General features: G+C 45.7%; 1 protein-coding gene across 1 annotated transcript in view; it reads right to left on the reverse strand.

The window, feature by feature from the left end:
• The window catches only part of LOC142583504 (uncharacterized), a 37,778-nt gene that overhangs the window by 2,896 nt on the left and 9,969 nt on the right, over positions 1–24,913 (reverse strand). The window contains exons 2-10 of the mRNA XM_075693991.1: positions 21,940–22,032; positions 18,685–18,959; positions 16,403–16,495; positions 13,384–13,521; positions 7,399–7,683; positions 5,747–6,017; positions 4,027–4,128; positions 2,039–2,215; positions 510–572 (exon numbers count right to left, since the gene is read on the reverse strand). Coding sequence (XP_075550106.1) covers positions 511–572; positions 2,039–2,215; positions 4,027–4,128; positions 5,747–6,017; positions 7,399–7,683; positions 13,384–13,521; positions 16,403–16,495; positions 18,685–18,959; positions 21,940–22,032 — 1,496 coding nt within the window. The 3' untranslated portion in view covers position 510. The remainder of the gene's footprint in view (positions 1–509; positions 573–2,038; positions 2,216–4,026; positions 4,129–5,746; positions 6,018–7,398; positions 7,684–13,383; positions 13,522–16,402; positions 16,496–18,684; positions 18,960–21,939; positions 22,033–24,913) is intronic.

A 24,913-nucleotide genomic window follows, 5' to 3' on the forward strand; every position in this document is an offset into this window, starting at 1 on the left:
CGTCAGCGACAACAGCAAGACGAAAATGCAAAATCAAGCACGCCCCTTTCACGTATTTAGATGCAATAATTGTCCCCACTTGCCTTCTGCAATTAGCTGCGCTTAACGCCACTAAATTGTTGGTTTAAACTAGAAACTCAGAATCTAAATAGGAGCTTTGAAAAGATTGTTTTAGCAGCTTATCTTTCACCACGCTCTCTACTTGCTCAATAAGTTTTTAATAAGCAGAATAACAATGGTGAAACGCCCGAGCCTACAACGAGTCCATATTGTAAGTTTATGATTACCGAGTATTTTATTTAACACGGACATAACAGCTTACTATCTGCCGCATTTCTATTCCCTGGAAAGAGTACTGAAAGAGACATAGTTTCCTCGTGTGATATATCAGAATGTGCAACACTATCAGTTAAGGAACAAGGACATTCTAAACAAATGTTCTTTAAAAAATCCAATCCAGTGTCAGGTAGACACGTACAGGAAAATGTTAAATACTATAGAATGCTTACCTTAAGACTTCTGAGAGGCTGTGGGAACTTCCTTGTGCTTGATCACCGCTGGAATGGTCTTTTCTGTAAAATAGTAAAATAGTTGCAAACATGGAAGGATCTAAGAGAAAGTGACTTTGGTTGAGAGTATGCAATAATATTATCGCTGTTGTGTTAAACCTGTAGTTGTGGTAAAGTTCTACGAAAAACCAACAATCACGCTATATAAAAGTTCAACGTAATTGAGGGTTCATTAGCTACTGCATACTTCAGAAATTCGCGGTGTCGTATGTCGTATGTGGATTGGGTGTACATAATGCAACAATCGTGCTATATAAATGCTCAGCATGGACTGAGAGTTTATTCGCTACTCATGCTCCAGAAGTTCATAGTGTCGTATGTTTGGAGGTAACACACACACATACACAAACATACACACAAGCGCACACGCACATAGCCGAATGATATAATTGGAACACGAACGATAAATTATCTTTAATAACGTTTCGCCCGTGGCACAGCCTTCGTCAGAGTGCTACTATTATGAAGGCCACGGCCTAAACGTTAGTAAAGGCGCTTTTTCGTACGTGTGCCAATTATTTAATTCTGCTACATTAAAACGAGATCCATTTGCATTTGGTCAATATCAGATGTCAGTATTGTTGATTTGTGCTAATAAATCGGTGCGTTAGTTTCGGGTTGTTCCCCCCCCCCCCCCATATTATGTATATAAAGCAACAACGTTTTATGTTCATTCGTGGGTGTGGGCGGCCTCGAGGAACAAGTTTTGTGTATAGATTTCCACCATCCATATAATAACAGGTAAACATGAGTACTCGCAAAGATTAGCTGACTGTTCCTCGTGGTTAAGCATCGGCGCTTGTTTGTGGAAGACTGCAAGATTGGCCAACATTTATGTGCCTAACAAATAAAGGAAGGTCTAGCCAGTCAAAAAAGTGTACAGAAACATTGCAATCATGCAAGTCCGTGATAGCTGCAGTAGAATCGGATTTTCACCATGTAAATGTAATAAAAAGTGAATACCTTATCGCTTTCATGGGCTTACTAGAGGAAGAGGGGAGGGGGGTGCTGAATAACACGAATAAACGCGGATAAGGATGGCAGGGTTTCTGTAGTGCAGTATTTAGATGTACAAATTGAAACAACTGACCAGCACGTTTATGTGGAATAAATTATACAAATGCTCGCTTATTAACAGAGAGAGGAAACGCAAGAAGTTTAACTACACGCAAGTTTCCAGGTTGCTAGTCTGCACGAGGGTGGAGGAAAAGGGGTTTTAGAAGAAGGCAGTAAGAGATAAAAAAAATTTACATCAAAGAAAACAAAGACGTTATCTAGCAGATGATAGATGACGTAATAAGGATGATCAAATCACTCCGTGATTGATCCTACATACATGCTACGTCGTGTTACTGCTAAACCATGAAATGTGTCATATTGTGACACACACTTCTGACACTCTTATCAATTATATCAAAATTTGTAGCGTTTATAACCTGTTATCTCGTGCCTGCCCTAATGCCGCTTACTCTTTTCCTCTCGGAGCCGGATGGCGGCGTTCCTAACCCTGGCGTTGGCGAGCTTGGCCGCCTGATGCTCGGTGGCCTCTGGAAAGAGCCGCTGAGGAAGCTGGTTTGACACCGGACCGCTGTACTGAGAGCTGGGAAACTCGCGAAGCATGTCCACCAGGGCAGCGAGCATGATGTCTGCGGAAAATATTCAAAAGAGACATTTCAAAGATTTCCCTAAATACCGCATCTTTTCTGGGTTGCCGAAAAACGTTAATTGAAAGAATAGAACTCTAAGTTGTTTACGTTTACGACGACTTTCCAGTTCCATATGTATAGCGTAGAAAAGAACCCCTCCAAGAGAGAGAGAGAGAGAGAGGCAGAGGAAAGACAGGGAGGTTAACGAGAGATTGTCTCTGGTTGGCTACCCTGTACTGGGGGTGGGCCAAAGGGATGCGATAGGTGAGAGAGAGAAAAGAATAAAAAACGAAGAAAAAATGAAAAAAGAACATACACTCATACACGTATACACGATACACACAAACTGCTTCTGTGGTGTTAACACGTCTAGCAAGTGTTACGCAGTGTCACCGTCCAAACCTACATCACACAGTGTGCAGTCACAATTTGTCATAAAGTGCCGCGTCTTTTAGGTACTGCAGTAGCGCCTTCATAGAGGATCGCGCTGATGTTCGCGTAGGCCAGTTTCCAAGGATGTTGTTTTCTGTTATTGGGCGCTTGTTCAGCATGTCTGCGGTGGCTCAAAGGGCTGCTCTTTGCGGGTTAAAACTAGGGCACTCACAAAAAAGGAGCGCGATTGTTTCATTTCACCCGCAGAAGTCACAAAGTGGGCTGTGGGCCATTCCGATAAGAAAGAAGTGCAAGTTTGAAAATGCTACTTGAAGCCCTAGACAGGCTAGAAGGGTGCAGTTACGTTGTGGAAGGTCGGGGAGGAATACGGAGCTGTAAATTAGGGTCAAGGGTATGAAAGCGTGCAGTTGTGAACTCGGAGGAATTCCATTGAACCAATGTTAATTCATTCAGGCTCAAGTGCGGAAAGTTATTTCGCTGCGTCGGCTCTCTAAAGAGGAATGGCAACGCAGTTGACCCCGTCATGGGCAGATCGGGCAGCTGCGTCTGCTCGATCATTGCCATGCATGTCACAGTGACTAGGCAGCCACTGATATATTATATCGTGTCCTTCGTCAACTATGCGATGGTGGACTTCTCTCCGTGGTGGGATCCGTGCCGCAGTGCTGAGAGTATACTCGGTAGGGCTGCCTTGGAAGCCCTCCAAAATTATGCAAGTACCGATAGGGGCTGCACAACCCTATAGAAGAAGACGGCAGCACAGTCGTGAAATCGTCAAACATAGTAAACTTTAGTAAGAAAGCACGGTAAAGTAAGAATTGATGACTGGTTTGTCTTAAAAGGGGTGCCTGTTTTAACTTTTTAAAGCTATGAGACAGTTTTGTTATTCGTAGGATTTTGTGAGGACCGCCGGTAGGGGACTTGCATGTTGCCATTATCTGATGCCAGTATACTTTCCTTGTGCTAATAAAACGGGTGTGGTATTTTCAGGTTGTCCATATTATATTGCTGCACAAATGCGTTCAGCCCTAAAAAGATTTTCATTTTTATTTACTCTGTGTCATACTTTTGCCTTAGGATAAATTCATTGTCGTTACCTAAGAACTTCATTAGCTGCAAACGCCATTCCTTCACTGATATGTGGTAATGTATGATGAGATTCGCTGGAAAATAATACTTCAGATCTAATGAACCTAAAGTAATAATAATAATAATAATAATAATAATAATAATAATAATAATAATAATAATAATAATAATAATAATAATAATAATAATAATAATAATACAACTAATGAAGTGCTCCTTACTGTATCAATCTATTTTAACTTTATAATGCTTGTCAAGAAGGCGTAACCTTCAAAATTCTAGAACAAATAAAACGGAGAAAACTGCATCGAAGGTACAATCTCACTTACCGAGAACTTTCTTCTCAACTTCACCAGACAGCTTGTTTTGGGACACCTCGGTTTCCACAAAGTTTGCAAACCTCGCCAAAGCTTCTTCGGCGCTCTGATCCCCTGCAAAGAAGAAAAATTGGATCAGCGCACTTTGCAAAACTACCGGCTCTCAGTTATTGCTTCACCAGCAGGATCTCACAGCTATCTCACAGGATCTCAAGAGCACTGCTTTCGCGATGAACACAGTGCCATTTTGCCCGCTAGCTACAGTATTACCTATCGCTGCCCCAGAAATACATGCGTAGACGTCACCAGGCTCACAGTCTGTGTGGGCGCCAAACCCTTCGCAAGTTGCCGGGCGTCAACGCTGCGTGACAGTCACTGTACGTCGCTCCAGGGGCATGAATTCGAGAACAAAATTGAGCAGCTACATACACATGTTACAATCTATGTCAATTGGTTAAATAAGGTTACATTATTTACCCTCTACACGGCGCTCGCCCAATACTTCTCGTGGAGAAATAAAAGTTCCTTTGATTGATTGATTGATTGATTGATTGATTGATTGATTGATTGATTGATTGATTGATTGATTGATTGATTGATTGATTGATTGATTGATTGATTGATTGATTGATTGATTGATTGATTGCCGATCCGGGAAGATGGCAAGACGCGGAGAACCACATCACGGGCTCGCCGTGGTTGCTATGGTGTTGGGCTGCTAAGGAGGTCACGGGATCGAACCCCGTACACGGTGGCCGCATTTCGATGGCGGTAAAATGCGAAAACGCCCGTGTTGTTCGGTTTAGGCCCACGTTAAAGAAGCCCAGGTCGTCCGAATTTCCGGATTCCCCCACTACTGCGTGCCTCATAATCAGATTGTGGTTTTGGCATGTAAAACCCCATAATTTAACTTTTATTTAACCACTTCCCCTGATTCACGTGCCCCACGCGACCACAGATAACACTGCCTCTGGGATCAGCCCACTTTACGCTGCGCAAAAGCGACCGATCAGACGCGCCAAATTGCGGGAGAGAAGGCAAAAAAAAAAAAAAGATACCTCGCCCTTTTAATGAATGGTGCGCTTGAAGGCATGTATTTGTTTCAGAAGGGTTATTTAGGTACCGTTTGCTGTTTCATTGTATAATTCAGTAGAGAACCGAGCCGGCCTTCGGCACCACCTTAGGGGCAGACAGTACAAGTGGTTATACTGCATAAGCAGATTCGTTATATGACTGCTGCGTTGTGTATGAGCTATTCGGAGAGACAGCAGCAGCAGCCACGGTTAGTAAAGTACTGGAGCTTTTGCAACATGTGGGAAGATAAAGCTGGGAGAGAGCGTCGCGTAACACAATTCATGCCAAAACTTATCGGCCCAACATGTGATCGTCACACCAGAGCTCGCAGCAGATTTTAGTGTTCTCGCGCTGCAAGTTGAGCTACAGCACCGCAGCCGAACACGTGCACATCGTTAAAAACAACCGGCCGCCAGACGTAGTCGGCCAACACACTGCGTCTCAGAGGTCAGGCAATGGACCGATGCTGCTAGAGAAAAAGCGAGGAGAATGGTGACACGGACAGTTCGCTTGCCAAGGCTGGCTTGGTTGACGTAATGCTCTCTCCTAATTTATTTCCTTCCTCTACGATCTGAAAAGAAAGCCTCGTTTAAAAACTGGCACAAGAATGAAAAAAAAAGCTCAGCGCGTTTCAAGCACCACGTCGTCAAAGCCTCACCCTTGACGATGCTGTGGGCAAACATGTCCTTGGCGAGCCAGTAGATGATTTCCTCGAGCGTGTACTCGTCATACAGCGATGAGCCTCGCAGCTTCTTCAGCGCGCCCAGCACATCTTCCTCGGCCTGCTGCTGCGCCGACCGGACTCGCTGCTCTTCTGCCAGTCGCTCGAGCTCGAGCACGCTCAGCTTGTTGGGCGCCAGACCACCAGGCAGCATCATCCTCTCACCGCCGCGCTTCCGAGCTTGTGTTCCGCTTGACGACGCCGAGGCCTGGGAGGTATTTGTGTCCGTGACCGAAAAGTAAACTTCAGATTGTAGAATCATTGCGCAAATGGCAATAGCATGCTGACAATGAAATGAAGTAACTCTAAGAGTGTAATTAAATTGAAAATGGCGATTTTTATTTTCCGACTTTTTAGGATTACACTGAACGCTAAGAGCTGAAAAATATTTCTCCTCCCCGTCCCAATCCCCACAGTCTGTCCAATCATTGCCATTCGCTCACATGACTGCCTGATTATTTACACTAAGGGGCTTAACCCGATCCTGCATGTCAATTTAGAGTTAAGCATTACTACGCAATACGCCTTCTTAAACTTCATATTTATTTTTAGAGCGCAGCTCTTAGGCGCCCGTTGCCGCGTTTCACGTCGCCGTCGGCCTCGCCGTCATGACTCGTCGTAACGAACGTAATCATCCGCGCACGCTCCTGCTGCCACCTCTCGCTCGCGGCGCGAGTCTTGCTCTCCTCTTGTCCTCCAAAGCATAATCACGTGTACTCGCCTATCCTCTCGGCCCCTTCCTCCGCGCAGAGGTGTTGCGGTGACTCTCACCGCTACCGTCCACTCCGCCCTCGCCGTCTCTTCTCCCGCTGTCGCGGCACTGCCGCGGTGCCGGCGGCGGGCACCCCTTGCCGCCTCACGCGTGATCCACGCCTCTCTGCTCCTCCGTCTCCGCGTCGTGTGGCTGTACGGCTCTCAGCCGTGTCTCTAGCTTACCCGTTCGCGCGGCGCCTTCCTCAGTGGCATTTGTCGCCTCTAGTAGTGCTTGCGCCTGGCTGTCCTTTTCCCGCCTCCATTCTTGCCCCTTACCTGGTGCAGTGCCGTTGCGGTAACTCGAAAGACAGTTATAGCTTTTCGTACCCTTATATCTACTTCCAACCCCAACCTTATGCGGCCACATCGAGTCCTGCCTTTGAGTGAATCAGTGTTTGACCTCTACTTAGTACTCCTGTTCTCCACCTGTTTCCTCATCCCACCTCAGAAGTAATATTAAATAATAATTTCTAATCTCCCTCCCCCCAACCTTCGCGGTGGTGACCCACTATAATATGGCGCGTCGCCGGAGCGCCGGTTGGATAGCAGCGGTTCGCGGTGTGTGCTGCCCAACCCGAAACGCAGAACCGCCTCCGTTCGGGACTGCGTGTTCTGTATGCGGTCGCTTTTTGTTGAAACAAGGCAGCAGCTGCGCTCAAAGGTCGCATTACCAAGAAGCGTAATCGTCGGCCATTTTTCTTCCTTTAATTCATAGGCAGGCCACCCTCGTCAATATTTGCGGACACGAGCAATCCATACACATTCCGCAATACAGAACTATGCACCGTCTATATGCAGTCCATACACGGTCAATATCTATGGGAAAAGGGAAACACCTGGTGCTGTGACGCCTTGTTCTTGTCTTCTCCGGCGGTCTTCGCGGCTGTTGAGAGGCTCGAAGAATCGGCTGCCTTGCTGCTTCCTCCGGCCTTTGACGACCCTTGCGGCGTCACTTCCTTAGAGGCTGCGGCCTTGGCGGCGGGAGACTTCGGTTTTTCTGCCGCCGCCGCCTTACTATTAGGAGCTTGGGCCGCCTTCTGCGACGATTTGGAGGCGACTGGAACTTTGGGCGAGTGCTCCATTTCCCGTGTGCGAAGAGCCTCAGCCGGACGACGCTGCGCCTGCAGATGTATGCAAGAAGAAGAAAAGCCGTAAAGTGTGGAGCCGCAGTCGTGTGCGAACGCGATTGTTTTATATCATTATCAGTAAAAAAATGAGGGAGATAATATAAAAGAAAGGCAGGGAGGTCAGCCAAGACCGTGTCTCGTTGGCTACCCCACACTTGCAGCAAGGGGAATATAGGAAGAGGGAAAAAATGATAATAATAAAGAGACAGTCAGCCAGCACACACTCGCACACCCGCACACGGACGGCACTGCCTTGTTTGCAAAAGCGCTCTCAGAATAAATACAGGAAGGTTAATCAGGTCAAAATATTCGGTTTGCTATCCTGCGCTCGGGGAGTGGAAAAAGAGGATAAAAGATAAACAAAGAGAAATAGCATATCATATTGACCGCAAATAAAGAGGGGGACAGAGGGAGAGAACACATAAACGTTTATGTGTTGTCTCTCTCTGTCCCCGTCTTTATTTGCGGTCAATATGATATGCAGTAAATACCAACTAGGCCAAAGTGAAGTCCTTCTGAAAGAGAAATAGAGAGTACAAATGCAATCAGGGAGACCATAAGACATCAAATAATGCTGAAGTGCGTAGTCCTATTTTTTATTTGAGATAAAAATAATCAGGCAAGTTCTCGCCGTTTGCTGGCGACAGCAACTCCGTTTCACCTAATGCTAGTCTGTGGTCGTTTGCCCAAGCAGTTGTCCGCAATGTAACCCCGATAACCTTGATGAAGCCAATGAACAAAACAAACAACAAATTAGTGATTAGTGTTCTCCTGATAAATCCCGTCAAACTGTATCCACTCAGTAGCAAACACACAAAAACACGAGTTTTACTGTTTTTTTCTGTTTTTTTACTTTTGTTAAAAACCCCGTTTTCAAATGCGAGGACAGCCGATGGGCTTTATGTTTCATTTATTTATTTATTTATTTATTTATTTGATTCTTGCCACACCCGATATTTCTTGACTACCATGGTACTGGAGAAAAAAGGAAAGGAAATACACCTGATATGGCTCCTAGCGCAGTGGTAACACAGAACAAAGCAAGAAATACAAAAAATGTATATGTACCGAAAACATGACACACCGGCAAAGGTACACGCGGTACTTTGCATACAATAAGCAATCAAACAACACAATTTTCCGCTGCCGATAATAAACTATTCAGCGTACAAGACGGACCGATCGGTGATCGCTATTATTTTTATTGTTGACACCGCACTGTTTATACTCCTTGTTGAACCACTTAATCTCCCAGCGGGCGTTTAAGAAGTGGTCACTCTAAGTAACCATGTTGACACTGTTTACGCCTTAAGAAAAGCTTGACGTTCCTCGCTTGTGACGAGTGCGCTTAAGGTTATTGTACTGTGTGCTGAAGGTGCCTAGATGACGTCATGTATGAAACCTGTGCGCCAAAATGGGAACTCGAAACGCAATTTGCAAGAAATACGTGAAAGACTTTCGGAGTACCCGTTAGTCCTAGACCATGTTTCGACAACCTTAAAGGACAGTGTTTTGCAATGCGTCGCACACAGAAAACATGTAAATACAACACGGCAGTCTAACTTCTGGTTGGGTTAATGCGTCAGCATTTTAATAAAGTTTGTTTCTGCGAGTCTTTATCCAAGGCTTCCTGCTTACAAAGACAAGGAATCGGAGTCAAACGTCAGGTAAAGGGGAGAGGATCGAGGTGTGTGTGTGGGGAGGGGGAGGGCTCTTTGTGTGTAGGTGTGTCTGTGTATGGACGCATGCGTATGTTTATCAGTGTGTCTGTGTGTCTGGTTATGTGTGCATGCGTCAATTACAAAAGCAAGGACGAGAATAACAGGATGTACTCTCTTTATGTTAACAGTGCAGAACATAGACGGGACACGATAAGAGAAGGCGACACCACAAGCGCTGACTTTCATCAACGTTTATTTGAAAGAAACACGGCTTCTTATACCTTTGCCCACACGTGTCACCGATACGTTATTTCACTTCATGTGAAACAATGATTGTACGCGCAAAAGCTCAAGTTCTTTTTTTGTTAGTAACAAGGACGGCGAGCTAACACATTGGTCACGAAGTCTGGCAATCTCGGCTGCCTCAATGATCTCCCGAACCAGCTGGTCACTGTGTTTTTTCAGCACTTCACAGTGTCCGAATTCTGCGGCACAAGCTTTAGAGGGGCAATCCCTGTCGTGGATACCTAGATTCATGTACGCCTGCTCGACGTTAAGTTTATGTTCTTTTAGTCTTTCGCGTGTGCATCTTCCAGTTTCCCCTAATATACTTTTTCCCACATTTCAAAGGTACAGAATACACCACGGCTTCTGCGCAATCCACAAAACGGCTCGGGTGATTTATCGTGCACCCTTGCTGCTTTATCGGCTCTTCTGCATTTACGCATCCGCGGAAGCTTTTCAATTTTTCTGGGGCAGTAAGCACAACATTAACACCAGCTTTGCACCCTATCTTTTTTCAAACGGTGTGCATGTATGGCAAGGCCACGGTCCTTCGCTTTTCTTTTGTTTTTGTGTTCTTGCCACCTTGCTTGCCACTGACACGTTCGAGTCTCAAGTTCTTGCTCATTTGTCCCGCAACAGACACAAGAAGGTGCGACGGGTAACTGCAGCCCCAATAAGGCGGTCAACCTGTCCACGAAAACTTTGTTCCATCGCGTGGATACACGATTTTTTAAGCGCATTTGCTAGACACAGGTTTGCAATGGCTCTCTTCACCAGTTTTGAATGCGCTGATTGGAATGGCAGTGGCGCCTTGTCGCCTCTGGGTGCATAGGCCCAGCAGACCTTCCCCCCAGAGACTTCGAGTCTCAGATCAAGCAATCTCAAAGACCCTTGCGTGGGGACCTCGTGGGTAACAGCAAGCGGCCTAAGCGCATGAATACAGCACCTTACGGCCTTCAAAACTGCGTCATCAGAATTCGGGCCACTGCCATCAGAGAGAACTAAGTAATCATCAACAAAACGAAATACTTTTCGGACGCTTGTTCTGATTAGGACATTCTGAAGTAATCTATCTTTCTGGACAAGATATAAATCACTAGCTGCTGGCGCCAATACAGGACCCTATACACACGCCGCGTTTCTGCAAGTACTCAGTCCCCTCCCACATAACATGAGTGGAATTCAAATATACAGAAAGAAGTTCCAGGAACCCACCAGTCGAAACGCTGCAGGAATTTTGAAAACACCGACAGCACCGTGTGCATCTATACATTTTTCCACGTACTCCAGAATCTTATCTTCGGGTATCGAATTGTATTTGATTGTATTTGCACGTACAATCATTATATTGTGTGCGAAAAGGCGTGTGTTTCACGTGAAGTGCAATGACGTGTCTGTGATACGTGTGGGCAAAGGTATAAGAAGCCGTGTTTCTTTCCAATAAACGTTGTTGAAGATCAGCGCTCGTGGTGTCGTCTTCTCGTCTCGTGTCCCGTCTGCGTTTTGCGCTGTTAACACCAGGATGGAAAACCAACAAGCCCAAGCTGCTATTCTAGGATATACCCGTGCGCCTGGTTTATAAACAAGTGGCAACGGCAAGACAAAGGACGTAGAGCCACTTGTATTGAACACGAATGCCCTGCTATACCGTTAACAGCGCAAAGAGCAGCTGTCACACACAGCTTCCTGCTCTGAGCAGTTGAACGCTGTTCGCCAAGAAATGCTGTTCATACTTCTATGTGTGGTGCGCTACATGGTGCGGTGATAGGGACGGTCAGGAGCAGACAAGGAGTGCGCGCGCCAAGGCAAATTCCGTGCTGGAAGGAGAAAGACGACAACGCCGAAGAGCGTCCCGCACGTGAACGCGCGGCGCTAGAAAAACAACTAAAAGAAGAAAAGCAAACCAATTAAAAAAGACCACGGGGCGTCAGGCAGCCAATCCGAGAACGCCTAATCCGCCAGAAAGAAGAAAAAATGGCCGTGGCTTAGCTAAGGTTAAGCCCAGGATGCGAAGCATACTAGCCTTTATTTTAGTTGTTGAACCACTGTTTAGCCTGGTGAACTGCTGTTGCTTGGCTATATTTGGTTCGGCTAGACGAAGAAACAACTCATGCGTTAAGGCGCAGATATACTCCGACGTAGCGTGCGCGCGCGCGCGCGTCGAACTCCGCGACGCCACGCTGGAGAAAAACTGGCATCTATACTCCGGCGACACGACGTAACCGGCGTGACCGGCGCCGTCGGGCGCGTTCCAACGTCTCCGGCGCATGAATAGCTCCGCTCCTATTTTTCGCCGGCCGCGCCGGGCCGCGTCGGCGAAGCGTTCCCGGCGTTCCGCACGTAGAAGCAAAACGCGCGCGATCTCGAGAAAAAAAAAAGAGAAACAAAACGGCGGGCGGCGCGCGTCCGCGGTGTTGATTCTCTGTGCATGCGTTGGGACGGTTGCTGTGGCAACGCGCGATCTCGGGGCGCTCGGTGCAGCGGCCGCCGGTTGGAGTGTAGAGCGTCGGACTTGCGCTTGGCGCGGCGTCGCCGACGTGACGTAACCGACCGCAACCGCCGCTAGCCCGCGCGCCGAGAACGTCGGAGTATAACTTGGCCTTTACTCTGCTTCGCCTTCAAGAGTGGAACGCGACAGCATTCCCGTCGACCCGCCAAGGGGTGTAAGACAATGGGCTACGGCGCAGCGACTACGCGCCCCGCATTGGACGCGGTGAGCGTCGAGCAACGTAGCGTTCGGCGCGGCAACGAAATGTGCGCCTGAGCAAGCGACGCACGCCTGAGCCTTAGAAACAGCTAGTTTCTAAGGCAACACCGCATTCACTAGAGTTGCTTTTGTACCGCTTTGAAGCATCGTACTCGTGGCTCAGTGGTAGCGTCTCCGTCTCACACTCCGGAGACCCTGGTTCGATTCCCACCCAGCCCATCTTGCAAGAGTTGAGCCAAAGCCACCTAGAAACAAGCGCAGCTGCTTATATACCGCCGCGACGCCGCGAGCGACAGCGCGAGTTGGAGCCCCGTTTCTCCTCTGTCGTGACGTCACGGTGTCACGTGGTCAGCCTTGAAGGCGACACCGCCGCGCCTGAGGAGCTGGGTTGAGCTCTAGTACGCCGTCTGGTCGTGCCACCAAGCCGCCTGGTTTACTTCTCCGAGACAGAGCTGGCCAGTTCCGGTCGCCCGGTCAACCAACTTCGACCACGACCTTTGGTGAGACCGGCGCCACTCCTTTCACCAGCTTGTCGCAGCGTCGAGACTGTTATGTATCCCTGCCGTCGCGGCAAGCCCGGACTCGCGCACTACTTAGCTCCATACTAGCCCCAAGTGTGTGTCTTGATGTGTATTTGAGTGTTTCTATTATATTTGCTATTTTCTTCTATTTATTCTTTAGCCCTCTTTAGTTCCATTAAACGTTTGTGTGTGCGTTCGAAACGAACGGCTTTGTCCTGAATTGGGTTCTCGGAGGCTCCGCCTAAGAGACCAGACAGACAGACAGAGGCTATTTGCTGAATAAAGGAAGGGAGAGCAGATGAAGGGAGAGTAGCCCATGCCCTGTTAACGTAATCTCGGTGATTACCAAATGAAAAAAAAAAAACGTCAGAAGTTATGGAGGATGCTACATATCGAAAAGGATTATTCGATGCGGCCCAACAGAGGACAGTTGGAGAGTCCACGAAGAGGCAGTGGGTACGTCGTGGCCACGCAGGAGTAGTAAGTTAATAAAGCTTAATATCCTCGAGGCTCGCGATACCTTGAATTCATCCTTCTTCTTCATGTTTATTGCCTCGCGCAGCTCCTGGATCTTGCGCAGCTTCTCCTGCTGAGCGCGAATGTAGTTCATCTCGGCCTTGACATCTTGCAGGTACACGATGGCCTCCTCTCGCGTCATCTGCGCAAGAGAATAGAGGTAGGACATTGTGAGCTACGCCAGCGGTTGCGGAAGAAGAAAATGTGTTTCGGTATGCCTTGAAGTGATACAGGCGTTTTAATGCTTGAATGAATGAATGAATAAGCGCGGCGGCAACTTTTATGACGTGTGAAAAAGTAGTTGGACGGCATGGATTTTAGTTTCCTAGCACTAGCGAAGCTCCGCACACGAAGCTTCAAAGTGCTAAAGTGCTCCTGGATAGATACAGCCTCCATATGAAATATTTCCGGCAGCCAGAGCTTTTTTCCGTGAAAGACGTGTTCACGAAATAAGCACACATACAACTACCTTTTTTATTTCCTTTAGGCATGCGACAAATAAAGGATAACACCGCGCAATAAACGGCTCAAGGAGGCTTTCGAACGACGGAAACACGTTATTTTAGGAAAGGACATTGGCAGTGCGGCCTGCGCTGGATTTGAAAGCTTTATATTTGCGGCGGAGTTTGCTCAACAAAGTGAAGAAATCGAAGGCGCGTTTTGAAATTTCCCGCTGACTAGGCGAGGCGCTCTCTCTTTGGTGAACTTGCATCACTGACAGTTATTGAAAATAACAGCGCCGCTCGCTTCATGTTCCACGAGTATTCCGTGTTGTGAGTTTGCGTCTGTATGTGCGTGCACTCTTGTTTCTTAATCATTTACCGCTCACCACTTTGTCAAGTGCACTGTGCGTCCTAACAAATGTTCTTTCCTACACTTGCACAGTTATGGATTTGGATAAATCATTGTTCCTCATCTCTCGTTCCTGGCTTCGCACTTTCAATATCAACAAGACTGGATGGCATGTTCTGTTCGGGCCACATCTGCGCGAGCGTGTACTTTTTTTATACATATCGACCCTTTCGCATCCACACGCTTTAGTATTCTACTTTCTGTCACAGGCAACTTACTATATATGTAGTATTGCAGTTTTGCAGCGTTCAATTTAAGATTTAATTCTGGGATTTTACGTGCCAAAACCAAGATGTGATTATCAGGCACGCCGTAGTGGAGGACTGGGGACTAATTTTGACCAACTGGGATTCCTGAACGTGCACCGAATGCATGGTACACGGGCGTTTTCGCATTTTGCCCCCATCGAAATGCGGCCACAATGGCCCCTGTATGACCTCGCGACCTCGGGTTTGACAGTGCAACGCCAAAGCCACTAGGCAACCACGGCGGGTGTTTGACAGCGTCCACTAAAGCAGGGACGTTGCAACGGCGTCAACTCCGTCGTAGGGAGTGCGTCTCCCTTGTTTTAGCGGAGAGAAGCGGTGCCGTTTCCGCAAACGATCGCTTATGTAAATGCTGTAGGTCCTGCAAAAGGACGCTTTAGCTCGCGCAAACTCTAGCACGTGCAAGATAGGAAGAAAAAACGAAAGATGAAAAACGAGCTTTAGTGACTGCATAAAGTCGACCGTAGTATTTTAAGCACCACCTCCGTAATGATAAAAAAAATATTTCACTGTTCGTCCAAGGCCACTTACTGGCCATCATCCAAGATTATCCCAAGTGAGAATAAGTGGCTGATCAGAGCGCTAAATTTGTAGCGTGGTTGCTACCTTTTCTGTGCACTTAGGAGGCATTCCAGCAACACGTGCACTATTATTTCTACAGTGCAAATGCCGAAGGCTGGAGAACACAAAAAAAAAAACGGAAAGAGAAACGATAGTACCAAGCGTTGTGCCTCCTCTATGCTCTCCGTGCTTTGCGCTTAAACGTGCTTTTAAGCTACAGCTGTATTTTGAGTTGTCTATAAACTAAACTAGCATGAGTGAGCTTAGGAAGGAATGCAAACTTTAACGATGTCTTTAACGTTGTCTACATTTAACTTTTTACGAGTAGCACTTACAAAATTGTTTTGTTGTATATTCCTGAAGCAGAAAACTCATAACTTGTTCATTTTCTTTTGCGTTGTTTTTTATGTCTTATTGAACAATATATTCAATGTATGTGATGGTCTGCCAGACGGTACTTTACTGTACAAGTAAGAAACGATAGAAACATACTCGGGGGGTGGTCACGTTACCAGCTATACATCTGTGTCGCCGAAGCATAAAATGAGACAAAACGAATATATTTGCTAAAACTAGAGAGGTTCGCCTTTCGGTACGCCTAGCATTCTACTGCCGATTAGAACGATGACAAAAAATATTGTGGCAGAAATCTTCGAAGATGACTGTCAGAGACAGCGATAGCTTTCTTGAGAAGTGCTGCATATCTCCACTCATCAATTAATTCCGAACTCTTATGTACACATCAGCAGACACACGAAGTGGAACTCTCGCTGACAACAACCATGCCAAATAATACAAAACAGCATAATCTTCTTGCAATATCAGCACACTTGTGTCACAATGTGTCACCTTGTGCCACCCCTTGTGTCACCTTGGCGCATCCATTCTGGGGTAGCGGCCAAGAGTGCGCACATACCAATATCGTATATGCAGTGGCGATCCACTTTGGCGTAGTGGTGAAGTTGTCGGTTCGAGCAAATGCCCAATAGCACATATCCAGTGACCCAATTTGTCTACTAGGCAAGACAGCAGCCAGCACTTCCCTAGTGACATTAGATGAATCTCCTCCCGGCTTTCATTGTGCTAGACCGGCAAGACTTTCATCCAAAGTGGGTGAAGCAGCTAAAGAAAGCTATCGCTTTAAAATTATGAGAAATGGACGCACCACTGATAGAAAAAAACATCAACTCAGGGACATGCAGAACTAGTTAAAGTATCTGTTTGAGACGTGTGTTGTGAAGGACATTTAAATGTGCTTTCCTATCGCACTGCACGCTTAAGCAGCACTATACACGTGAAGGCTCACTCCTGCTTCTTTACTTGAAATGCCATTCAGCCTCTTACCATTCCTTGCCTGAGCAGCTCTTCCACAGCAATGGCAACTCCTTCTTCGTCTCCTGTCCTCAGGATGTATTCAGCCAGGTCAGTAGGGGTGTACTGCATGAGAGATGCAAGACAAAGACAGTGCGTATTTATTTTCTTTGGAGCTGTGAAAGCTGAGAGGTGCGTCCTTCGGCTCGCTTATATTAGTGCCTTAGGTTACAATTGATGTGTACTACACGGAAATCGCAAATGGCCACAGCTACGCATTAACTGCTGATCACAACATATGATAGCTGTAAATATACCTTACTTTATTAAAAGTATTAATTTACCTATTGGTGGCAATGGCGGCAGCATCACCTTAATACACCTGCTTTTACACACCTAGTACTACATAGTTTCCCACAAGAATTTGAGCAGTGAACACGACCCATTGTCCCAAGTAAAATACAACAACGCAAAACAGTGTCTTTGAGCCACATGATAAGGCATTATTATTATTACTGTATTGCCACGACAGTGCAGGCGCAGATGGCATTGCCACCAATCACGACACATCGTGACGCTTGATCAACCGAAAAGAACAGAACGCTTACAGCAACGATCGACTGTGGTTTGCATCAGATGGCATGTAGATAGCGATAGCGACATTAATCTTTATTAATCTTTATAACATTATTTCTGGATTGCTTTTTTTCGCTAGATAACATTCGTATAGCTTCAACCCATTATATTTTACCACGTCATCGCAGTATGTTTCGACCAGTCCAGATATTCCCGTATACGCTATCAGTGTCACGGTGACATATCGGCGATGAGACGTTCACCTTGAGAGGAAGCTTTAGCTCGGGGAAAGGAGAAATCGTTTTTCTCGTCAAACATTGCACCAAATTTGATGATGTTTGTTGCCTTTTAAAGAAAAAGTTAAAATCTAGTGACTGTTGTTTCCAAATCTTTTATTTAGGCCGCCGATTCTTAAATAAAAATTGTTGTAGACCGCAAGCTTTAAGAAAAGGAAATTATCAAGTCTACAACTCTGCGACGCTTCGTTGACGACCACGCGCATCCTTTCGACTACCCAACAAAAATTTACAGGCGAATCATAGAGGCGTTTCATGTCAGAAAAATGAGTAAAGCATGTGTCAATGAGCGCATCATCACACTGTCAGATAAAGAATTTGCCTTCTTGCACAGCACGTGTCGCGACTCCCGTTTAAGTTGATTAACGATTTTATAGCTTCGGTCCAGTCGAAGGTAGGTAGCATTTCTTCTATGTTGAGGGTTTCTTTGTGGTTATCAGTTCTAACAGCAGGGTAGTCATGTGACAATAAAGTATTTAAGTGTCAAATCTTTTTCCTGAAACAAGCTAGTTGAGAGCTGCGCTTGTGTCCCCTGTCCCTTATTTGTCGCCGTTTAGTTGTGCAGTTAATATGAATTAATAGCAACTCGCCCAGTTGTCAGTGCTTCCGCTACAGCTATGTAACTCAGCAAAGAAAAGCGATATCGCAAATCTGTAAATGGCATCTAATAGCAGATCTAAAGCGGACAGCATTGATGTATTACATATGGCTCTCAAATAGACCACCTATATGTCACTAGAAATTTTGCTGTACTATTGTAAACAATATAATACATTCACGTAAGATATAAATTTATATATGAAATTCCTCCGCTTTGGATTCTCTAACGGATGCAGTCAGAGCACTAAGACATCTGTTCTTGGTGCAGAGCTCTGAATTTGTTAACTTCGTGCTTCCATTTTCTTTTTATACTTACCAATTTTCGTAACGTCCTTTTAAAATATTCAAGCCCTAAATCAACATTCTGCTTCAACCAATGACAAGAATCTAACTTCATGTTTCTAATGCCAACAACTTTCATTAACATGGACCCAGTGGTTATCTCAGAAAAGCGTTTCTGCATTTTACATCTATTTGAATAGACAGCATTGGAAATGGGCCCGAGCTAAAGCTTCCCGTTGAAACTCTCTAAAACATGAGCTACATAGAACGAATTTTCGTCCTCATTTGCAGCCTCACGTTCCTTGGCGGCTGCGCGGTTGTTTTATATCCACGCTATTGCTATGGCAGAGAATGCTTATTGTTAACTACCTGCGTCTCCAGTAACCACGGCGATTACATTTCTTTCTAATGAATATCACAATTGAACGCGTCGACGCCTGCAGCGCCGTCAAGCAAGTACGCTGGATATGAGTTCCATCTTATTGCAGAGCATCGAGCCAAAGAATGAGTGTGAACATTTCCACCGCCAGTGTTGGGGGGGGGGGGGGGGGTCACACGCACGTCGGTACGGTCTGGTTCCTCAGCGTTCCAGGAGTAAGGGACATAGTTCTTTTTCTCGGCGAGGCCAGGACCAGGGAGAAGCTGCTGCTGCTGCAGCTGCCGTTGCAGGTTGTTGCTGTTACGGGAGTCCTCGACCTTGGTTTCGTGGATGCCTAGGGCCGGCACGTCGAGTTGCGTGCGTGACACGCTGTGAGGCCGTTCACCCGGGCCGCTCTGTTCCAACTCCGAGGCCTCCTTGACGCTCGCGAGCGTAGCTCCGGTCTGGGCGTCTTTCACTGCACGCCAATGCAATGGGAGGGGCAGTTTAGCCATGTGTGTAGTTTTATTATCGCTGCCGATTTCAATTTGACAAAAAAATTACTCATAGAGTATACAACTGGATGTATGCTTCGTCAGCAGCAATGGCTACAAGAGTACATTAAGAACGCTCTGCCTTCAGGTAGAGAGTAATGCAGCTGTCCAGCGAGTTCATCAAATGGTACGCGGTTAATAGGTGGCTGCTCATAGGGAGGAGAAGGTAGGGACAACTCCATTGGATGTGTTATCCACTCGGAAATTGGAAATTGGAAATTATCCACTCGAACAGAACAATCTTGCGTGACTCTTTATTATATGGGCGGTGGTGTAGATAGAAACCGTTTTATTTTCCTTCTTTTATTGTGGAGGCAGCGGGAGCGTGCACGGAGAAAAATAAAGGCTCGACAATCCGCATACTAACAAAAAAATTTTGGGCAGGACACGGGCCCGTTTCACCCTTCCCACTTACCGCCCCCCTCCCCCCTTTACTACGCTACTGCATCTGGCGATCTCCGGGAGTGGTTAACTTAACGAATTTGGCACGTACTGTTCTAAGTATGATTCACCTTCTTAAGTTAATTATGGCTTACAACATTTCACGTCAATGTTGTACAATGGTGTATACGTTACACTTTGCAGAGAGCAAAAATATTTAATCATCACCAGAATACTATTTCTTATACCAATCGAGGACACAGATTTTTAAACAAGACATTAATTATTCACTGAATCAAACATTGCAACATGGTCTGTGGAAAACGTATCCAAAGCCTTTCGAAGCCAGTTAACCAGCTTCTGTTGGAGTTCCACACGTCCGGCCACGTTGAGTAAATGAGGAACGCAACATATTAAACTCTCTCTTTGAAAGTCATTCAAACTGATTTTAGTGCGACAAACGCTGAAAAAGCAAGTCGCAGTTGTTTTGTTTACCACCGTGCACCCACCGCACCATACATTCGAGAAGGTCTCATTGCTGCTACATTACGTGACCTGAAGTGCCTGTTATGTGGACAATGTTTCAATAAAGTGTTTCTTCGTCCCACGATTGACGCGACGTATTTAAAATAATTCTATCTTGAATGGAAAGTAAAATAAGAAGACACAGTACAATGATGACGGCTGCTCCTTTTCGTGTAGCAAGAACTAATCAACAAAATAGCGAAAGAGAGAACTTCACAAGTTGAGAAATGAAACACTAAGAGACGACACTCATTCACACAAAAAATGGCACTTAGCTCACGGCCATAAAGTAGACTGCGTAGCCTATTTGCAAAGCGCACAGTAACAGGACTTCCTCCGTGTCTACACCACACGAAGTCTGGTCTCCGAAGACCCAATGCAGCGACTACATGGGACGTGTTTCGGGTGTGTCGTAAATGGGGCACCGGCGTGCATGCGTCACAGCTCACACAGGAACCAAATAAGAAATGTATAGCATATGATGGCTACTCTTAGCATTGAAAGATCCAAAAGGAAGGCCACTCTGAATCCGCCAGAAAGGCATTAAAAGAAAAGGTGTCCTTTCTCTTCGTGCTAGTGTTGTAATCGCCTGTTGGTGTTTTACATTCTCCTTTCCTTAACTTTTACATTTCTCTTTTTCTTAGCCCTACGAGCAGAGTAGCAAATTGCATGTTCCCGTTTGCTTACACATCCGGCCTTCCTCCTTATTTCTTTCTCTTTCTATTTATCTACACGTGTACGCACTTTCTAAGGACAACTCCTGCGAAAATCTTCCCTTTTAAAAACTGCAAACTCTATACGCCACATGCCTTCTTAACCGAGCAGAACTCGTAGAATGCCCGTGGGTTATAAATGCACTCCTCAAACACTTTTTCGTCCGGACATGCGGGCTGCTACAACAACCGAAAAACTGTGTGGTGTGTTCATCTTCCCTCCCTTCGTGTCACCTTGGTTTCCAAAAATCCCACGCGCTCTACGCGTTTCGCGCGAACACCAATGTGGTAGGCCCCATTTTCTTACCACTGTTGTACAGCGTCCATTCACTGTCGCTGTGTGTCGTCAGGTCCTAGCAAAAAAGACAAACAGCAAAGAAACTCTACCCTACGCGTTCGTCGACTGCCACACTGCACAGGAGAAGCGGGTGATATATAAAAAAAAGTAATCGCGTTAAGCACGCTTGACATTTTCTTGCACACAAACCCGAACGAATCTGACACTTCTGCATGTCAACAGTTTGAGCCTCGCAAGTTTCTATTGCACTTTTGTGCCGCCCATACATGGAACGGCAAATTGTTTGGCGATTTACATTTCTGACGTACGCTGTGCCCTTCGGCAGGATTCTAGGGCTTACAACTCGTCAACACGTGGAAAGAGGGGAAAGAATACGCTACCATGCAATACATTCTTCAGGGTCCGAATGCACAAAGCGTTGCATTCGTAAATGCTATTCGACATTGGCCGGACGCCTTCGCTAACAATATGTACAACACATCTTGGCTCGAATCTGCTGTCACGAACAGATTTAGCGTAAGAGCCTTTTGTGAATACAGGCTGTGGTTTTCAAAAGTACAGCGTCGAGCGCAACAATACATTTAAGCCACCTTTTGTAACTTTTTCAGCAGCCTCACGAAGCTTGACTGCAAGATCTGCAAAGAATTCGGGATCAAGTCATCCTTGCAATGAACAAGTTCTACGACACAGGCTAGCCAAAAAGGAAAGTTCAAGAAGCAAAGGGAAGCAATGAAAGACAAAGATTTGGTCACTGGTGCACAGCTGATTCTTTAAATACAAGTGCCGAATGCATATGTACTTTACAGCGCCAAATACTTTGGGGCAGTATCAGCAAGTTCCAGTTACGCGATCTATATACAGCCTGAGTATTGGCTTTCTTCCAATTAATGAATACCCCTAAAAGACCAAGGACATTCTTTACTTCGACTTCTGTAACGTTCACTCTTTCTTTAATTATGAAGAAAAAGTATAGGCAAGGTATCTTACCCGCTTTCTCCTTGTTACTTGATGCTTGCACCTGGCCGTCCACGTTAACGATGCGAGACGACTCCACCTCAACCAGTTTCGTCGCCTTGGCTCCTGCAAAAATTGAACAGCTTCACAATAAAGCTATCCAGTATGCAGTAAAAAGCTGTAACGACCAACCTGCTCTTGCTCGTTATTGTGCTAACAACTGCTCTTACAAACGCAGGGAGTTTCTATTCAACTCTCAAGAACATAAGCAGTAGCAGCTACACTTCGCTCCATGGTACGTGATCGTACATTAGCCTTGTGGAACTCAACTAGTTTCACGAACAGTCGCCTAAATTCATGGGTTCGTGATTTGAAGAGATGTCCTCCGCCCGCGCTACTGAGGCTTTGAGAAACTCTGTGGTACCGGCTGCGAATTTGTGTCCCGCTCACAAAGTCATATTTGTTTCTTATTGGATGGGCCGACCGCTTTACCTGTGACGGTTATGATCAAGCAATCGCATATTTTTGTCTATCTATGTGACAATATTGAGAAGCCGGTGATACACAGTAGACAGCCTGGCGATTGCCAAAACACAATATAGTAATCGAGTAGTTATAACGGACGTATGCCTTACAAAAGCAGCTAGAACGCTGTTTACAGGCCTGCGAGATGGACTGTGACAGCGACATGCACCATCTCAGAATTTTGTGCCCTCGAGTTCCGCTTCTCTATTCATCTTTCTCGATCATCTCTGCTATTCTCTCTTCCTGTCGTGTGACTTTCCTATCGCTACACCCCGTTTCTGACCCCCGTTCTGGGACCAGCAGCCAAAGATAGACAGTTGCAGTGCGGTCAGTGCTAATTTCCCTCTCTTCATTTTTTCTCTTTAATTTAGTAAACAACCAACTACCATGTATACCTTCCTATGTCTTTTACATCACTAGTTTCTTTCCACCCGTGCAGGGTAGCTAACCAGGCTTCTTTCTGGTTAACCTTCCAGACCTTCCTCTGTCTCTCTCTCCTTCTTCAGAGAGTCAGGGAAAATAACTTGGCGTATGCAGTAATGCAACAACCGAAGCACAAAACACGCGAAAGAAACGTAAGAGGAAAAAAATGGGATATTCCGAATGCACTGCGTTCACCGCGCTTCTCGTGCCCCGTCAAAACCTTAAAATACTCCGCTCACGTGGTTATGCACAACGTGGCGATCTTAAGGTTCGCAAGAAATTCTGGAGAAATCTCATGCCCTAAATGAAACCTTACACAGGGTGCAAGTGCGATTTCTCCATTAAAATGCTGCATATGAACCAAAGAAGCTCTCTATTAAGCAACTGCTTGAACTATTTCAAATAAATACATTTTGTTGAAGAGAAAACTAGAAATTATAGTAAATGACGGAATGAGCATTTACGTGCTCGAACATAATTTTTTTTATTATGAACAACAACTTGAACATTTCGAAGCAGGAAGTGAAGCGCCATATGGTTCCCTGATCACTTCACAATATCACCGCCAATGTTAAACGGCACAAACTATCGTGCACCATGCATTAGGGGTATGTTAAAGGTGTGCGTGTGTGTGAAAACTTTTGGTTAAATGAGGTCCACAAGCTTGATTCTTTAGGTCAAGGCGGGCCGCTCCAACGTTGGGACTGTCAGACCAAGCACTTCAGCGACATCATGGGCTCTCTGGACGGCCCTTCGTTGGTCTTGAAACAATGGGCTTCGTATCTTTTTTTTTTCACTGTGTCCATTCTTCAACGAGGTTGGGAAGAGTTGCGGGACACCCTGCCAGCATACGTCTGATTCCAATGATGCCATTACAATCGTTGCAGTCCTTCTTAATCTCCCTCTCTGGATATATTTTATTAATGTGGTACAGCGTGGGATACGTACCTGTTTGCAATAAGCGCAGTGAGACTGCTTGAGCCCTGTTCAGTTTTGAATGTGGGAATGGGAATTGCCTGCGTCCTAAATAGTAATGTTGGGTAATGTCATTGTAAGTTATTAAATGACCTCTATATTCCCTGGCTAAATGGAGGACGGCTCGGTTGTGACTGCCACAGCTAGCAAGTCCTCGTGCCAAGTCATGCGCAACCTCATTAAGGTTTGCCCGAGTCTCCTCCACTTTCTCCATATTTTATTTATTTACTTAAAACGACCTCACAGGCCTACGAAGAGGCATAGCGTGAGGGGGCATATAGTACAGTTTATCACAACATACAATCGGTAAAAAGATATCGATGCATACAGGGATTGAAACATTGGGACAAAACGATGAAACTTACATATGTACAGAAAGATATCAAAACAAAGGAAAAAAGGAATGAACAGATAAGCATTGCATGAAAACACCAAGAACAGCAAAAAGTATTACATAAAAGCAGCAAGATACTTTGCGTTGAGACGTTATACAAAGCATAGTGTTAAAAAAGAAACAAAAAACAAACATATGGCAATAACGCGTGCCAATACATTGAAAACGTAAACGTAATGGGAGTGATAAGTACCTGTGTACTAACTCAACCCTACGCACAGTGTGGAGAAAAATGTTTGACCAAATTGCTGCAAATGTTATCATGATTTCTGAGCGAAGCATTACTATCTAGAAGGCTGTTCCAGAGACGGATAGCGCGAGGCAGCGGTGAAAAGTTAAATGCTTGTGTCGCTCAATATATGCGGACGTAGCTGAAATTATTGTGCAATTTGCACGATGTGAAGACTTGGTGTTTCAAGTACGGTAGGGATAATCCGTCAGAGTGAATGAATTTATGGAATAATGACCGCAGTGCAATATCACGGTGAGCTCTCAACGAGAGCAACGATAGCTCGGCTTTGATCTGCGTTATGCTAGACTGGACGATGTAATTATTAGTAATGAAACGACTTGCCCTATTCTGAATGATTTCCAACGTTTCAATTAGATAATGCTGGTGTAGAGACCAAATAAGAGACGCATACTCTAGCTGGGGTCGCACGAACGTTTAAGTAAGCCATTTTGCGCGAG

Source organism: Dermacentor variabilis, chromosome 5 (genome assembly GCF_050947875.1).
Source record: "Dermacentor variabilis isolate Ectoservices chromosome 5, ASM5094787v1, whole genome shotgun sequence".
Classification (NCBI taxonomy): Eukaryota; Metazoa; Arthropoda; class Arachnida; order Ixodida; family Ixodidae; genus Dermacentor; species Dermacentor variabilis.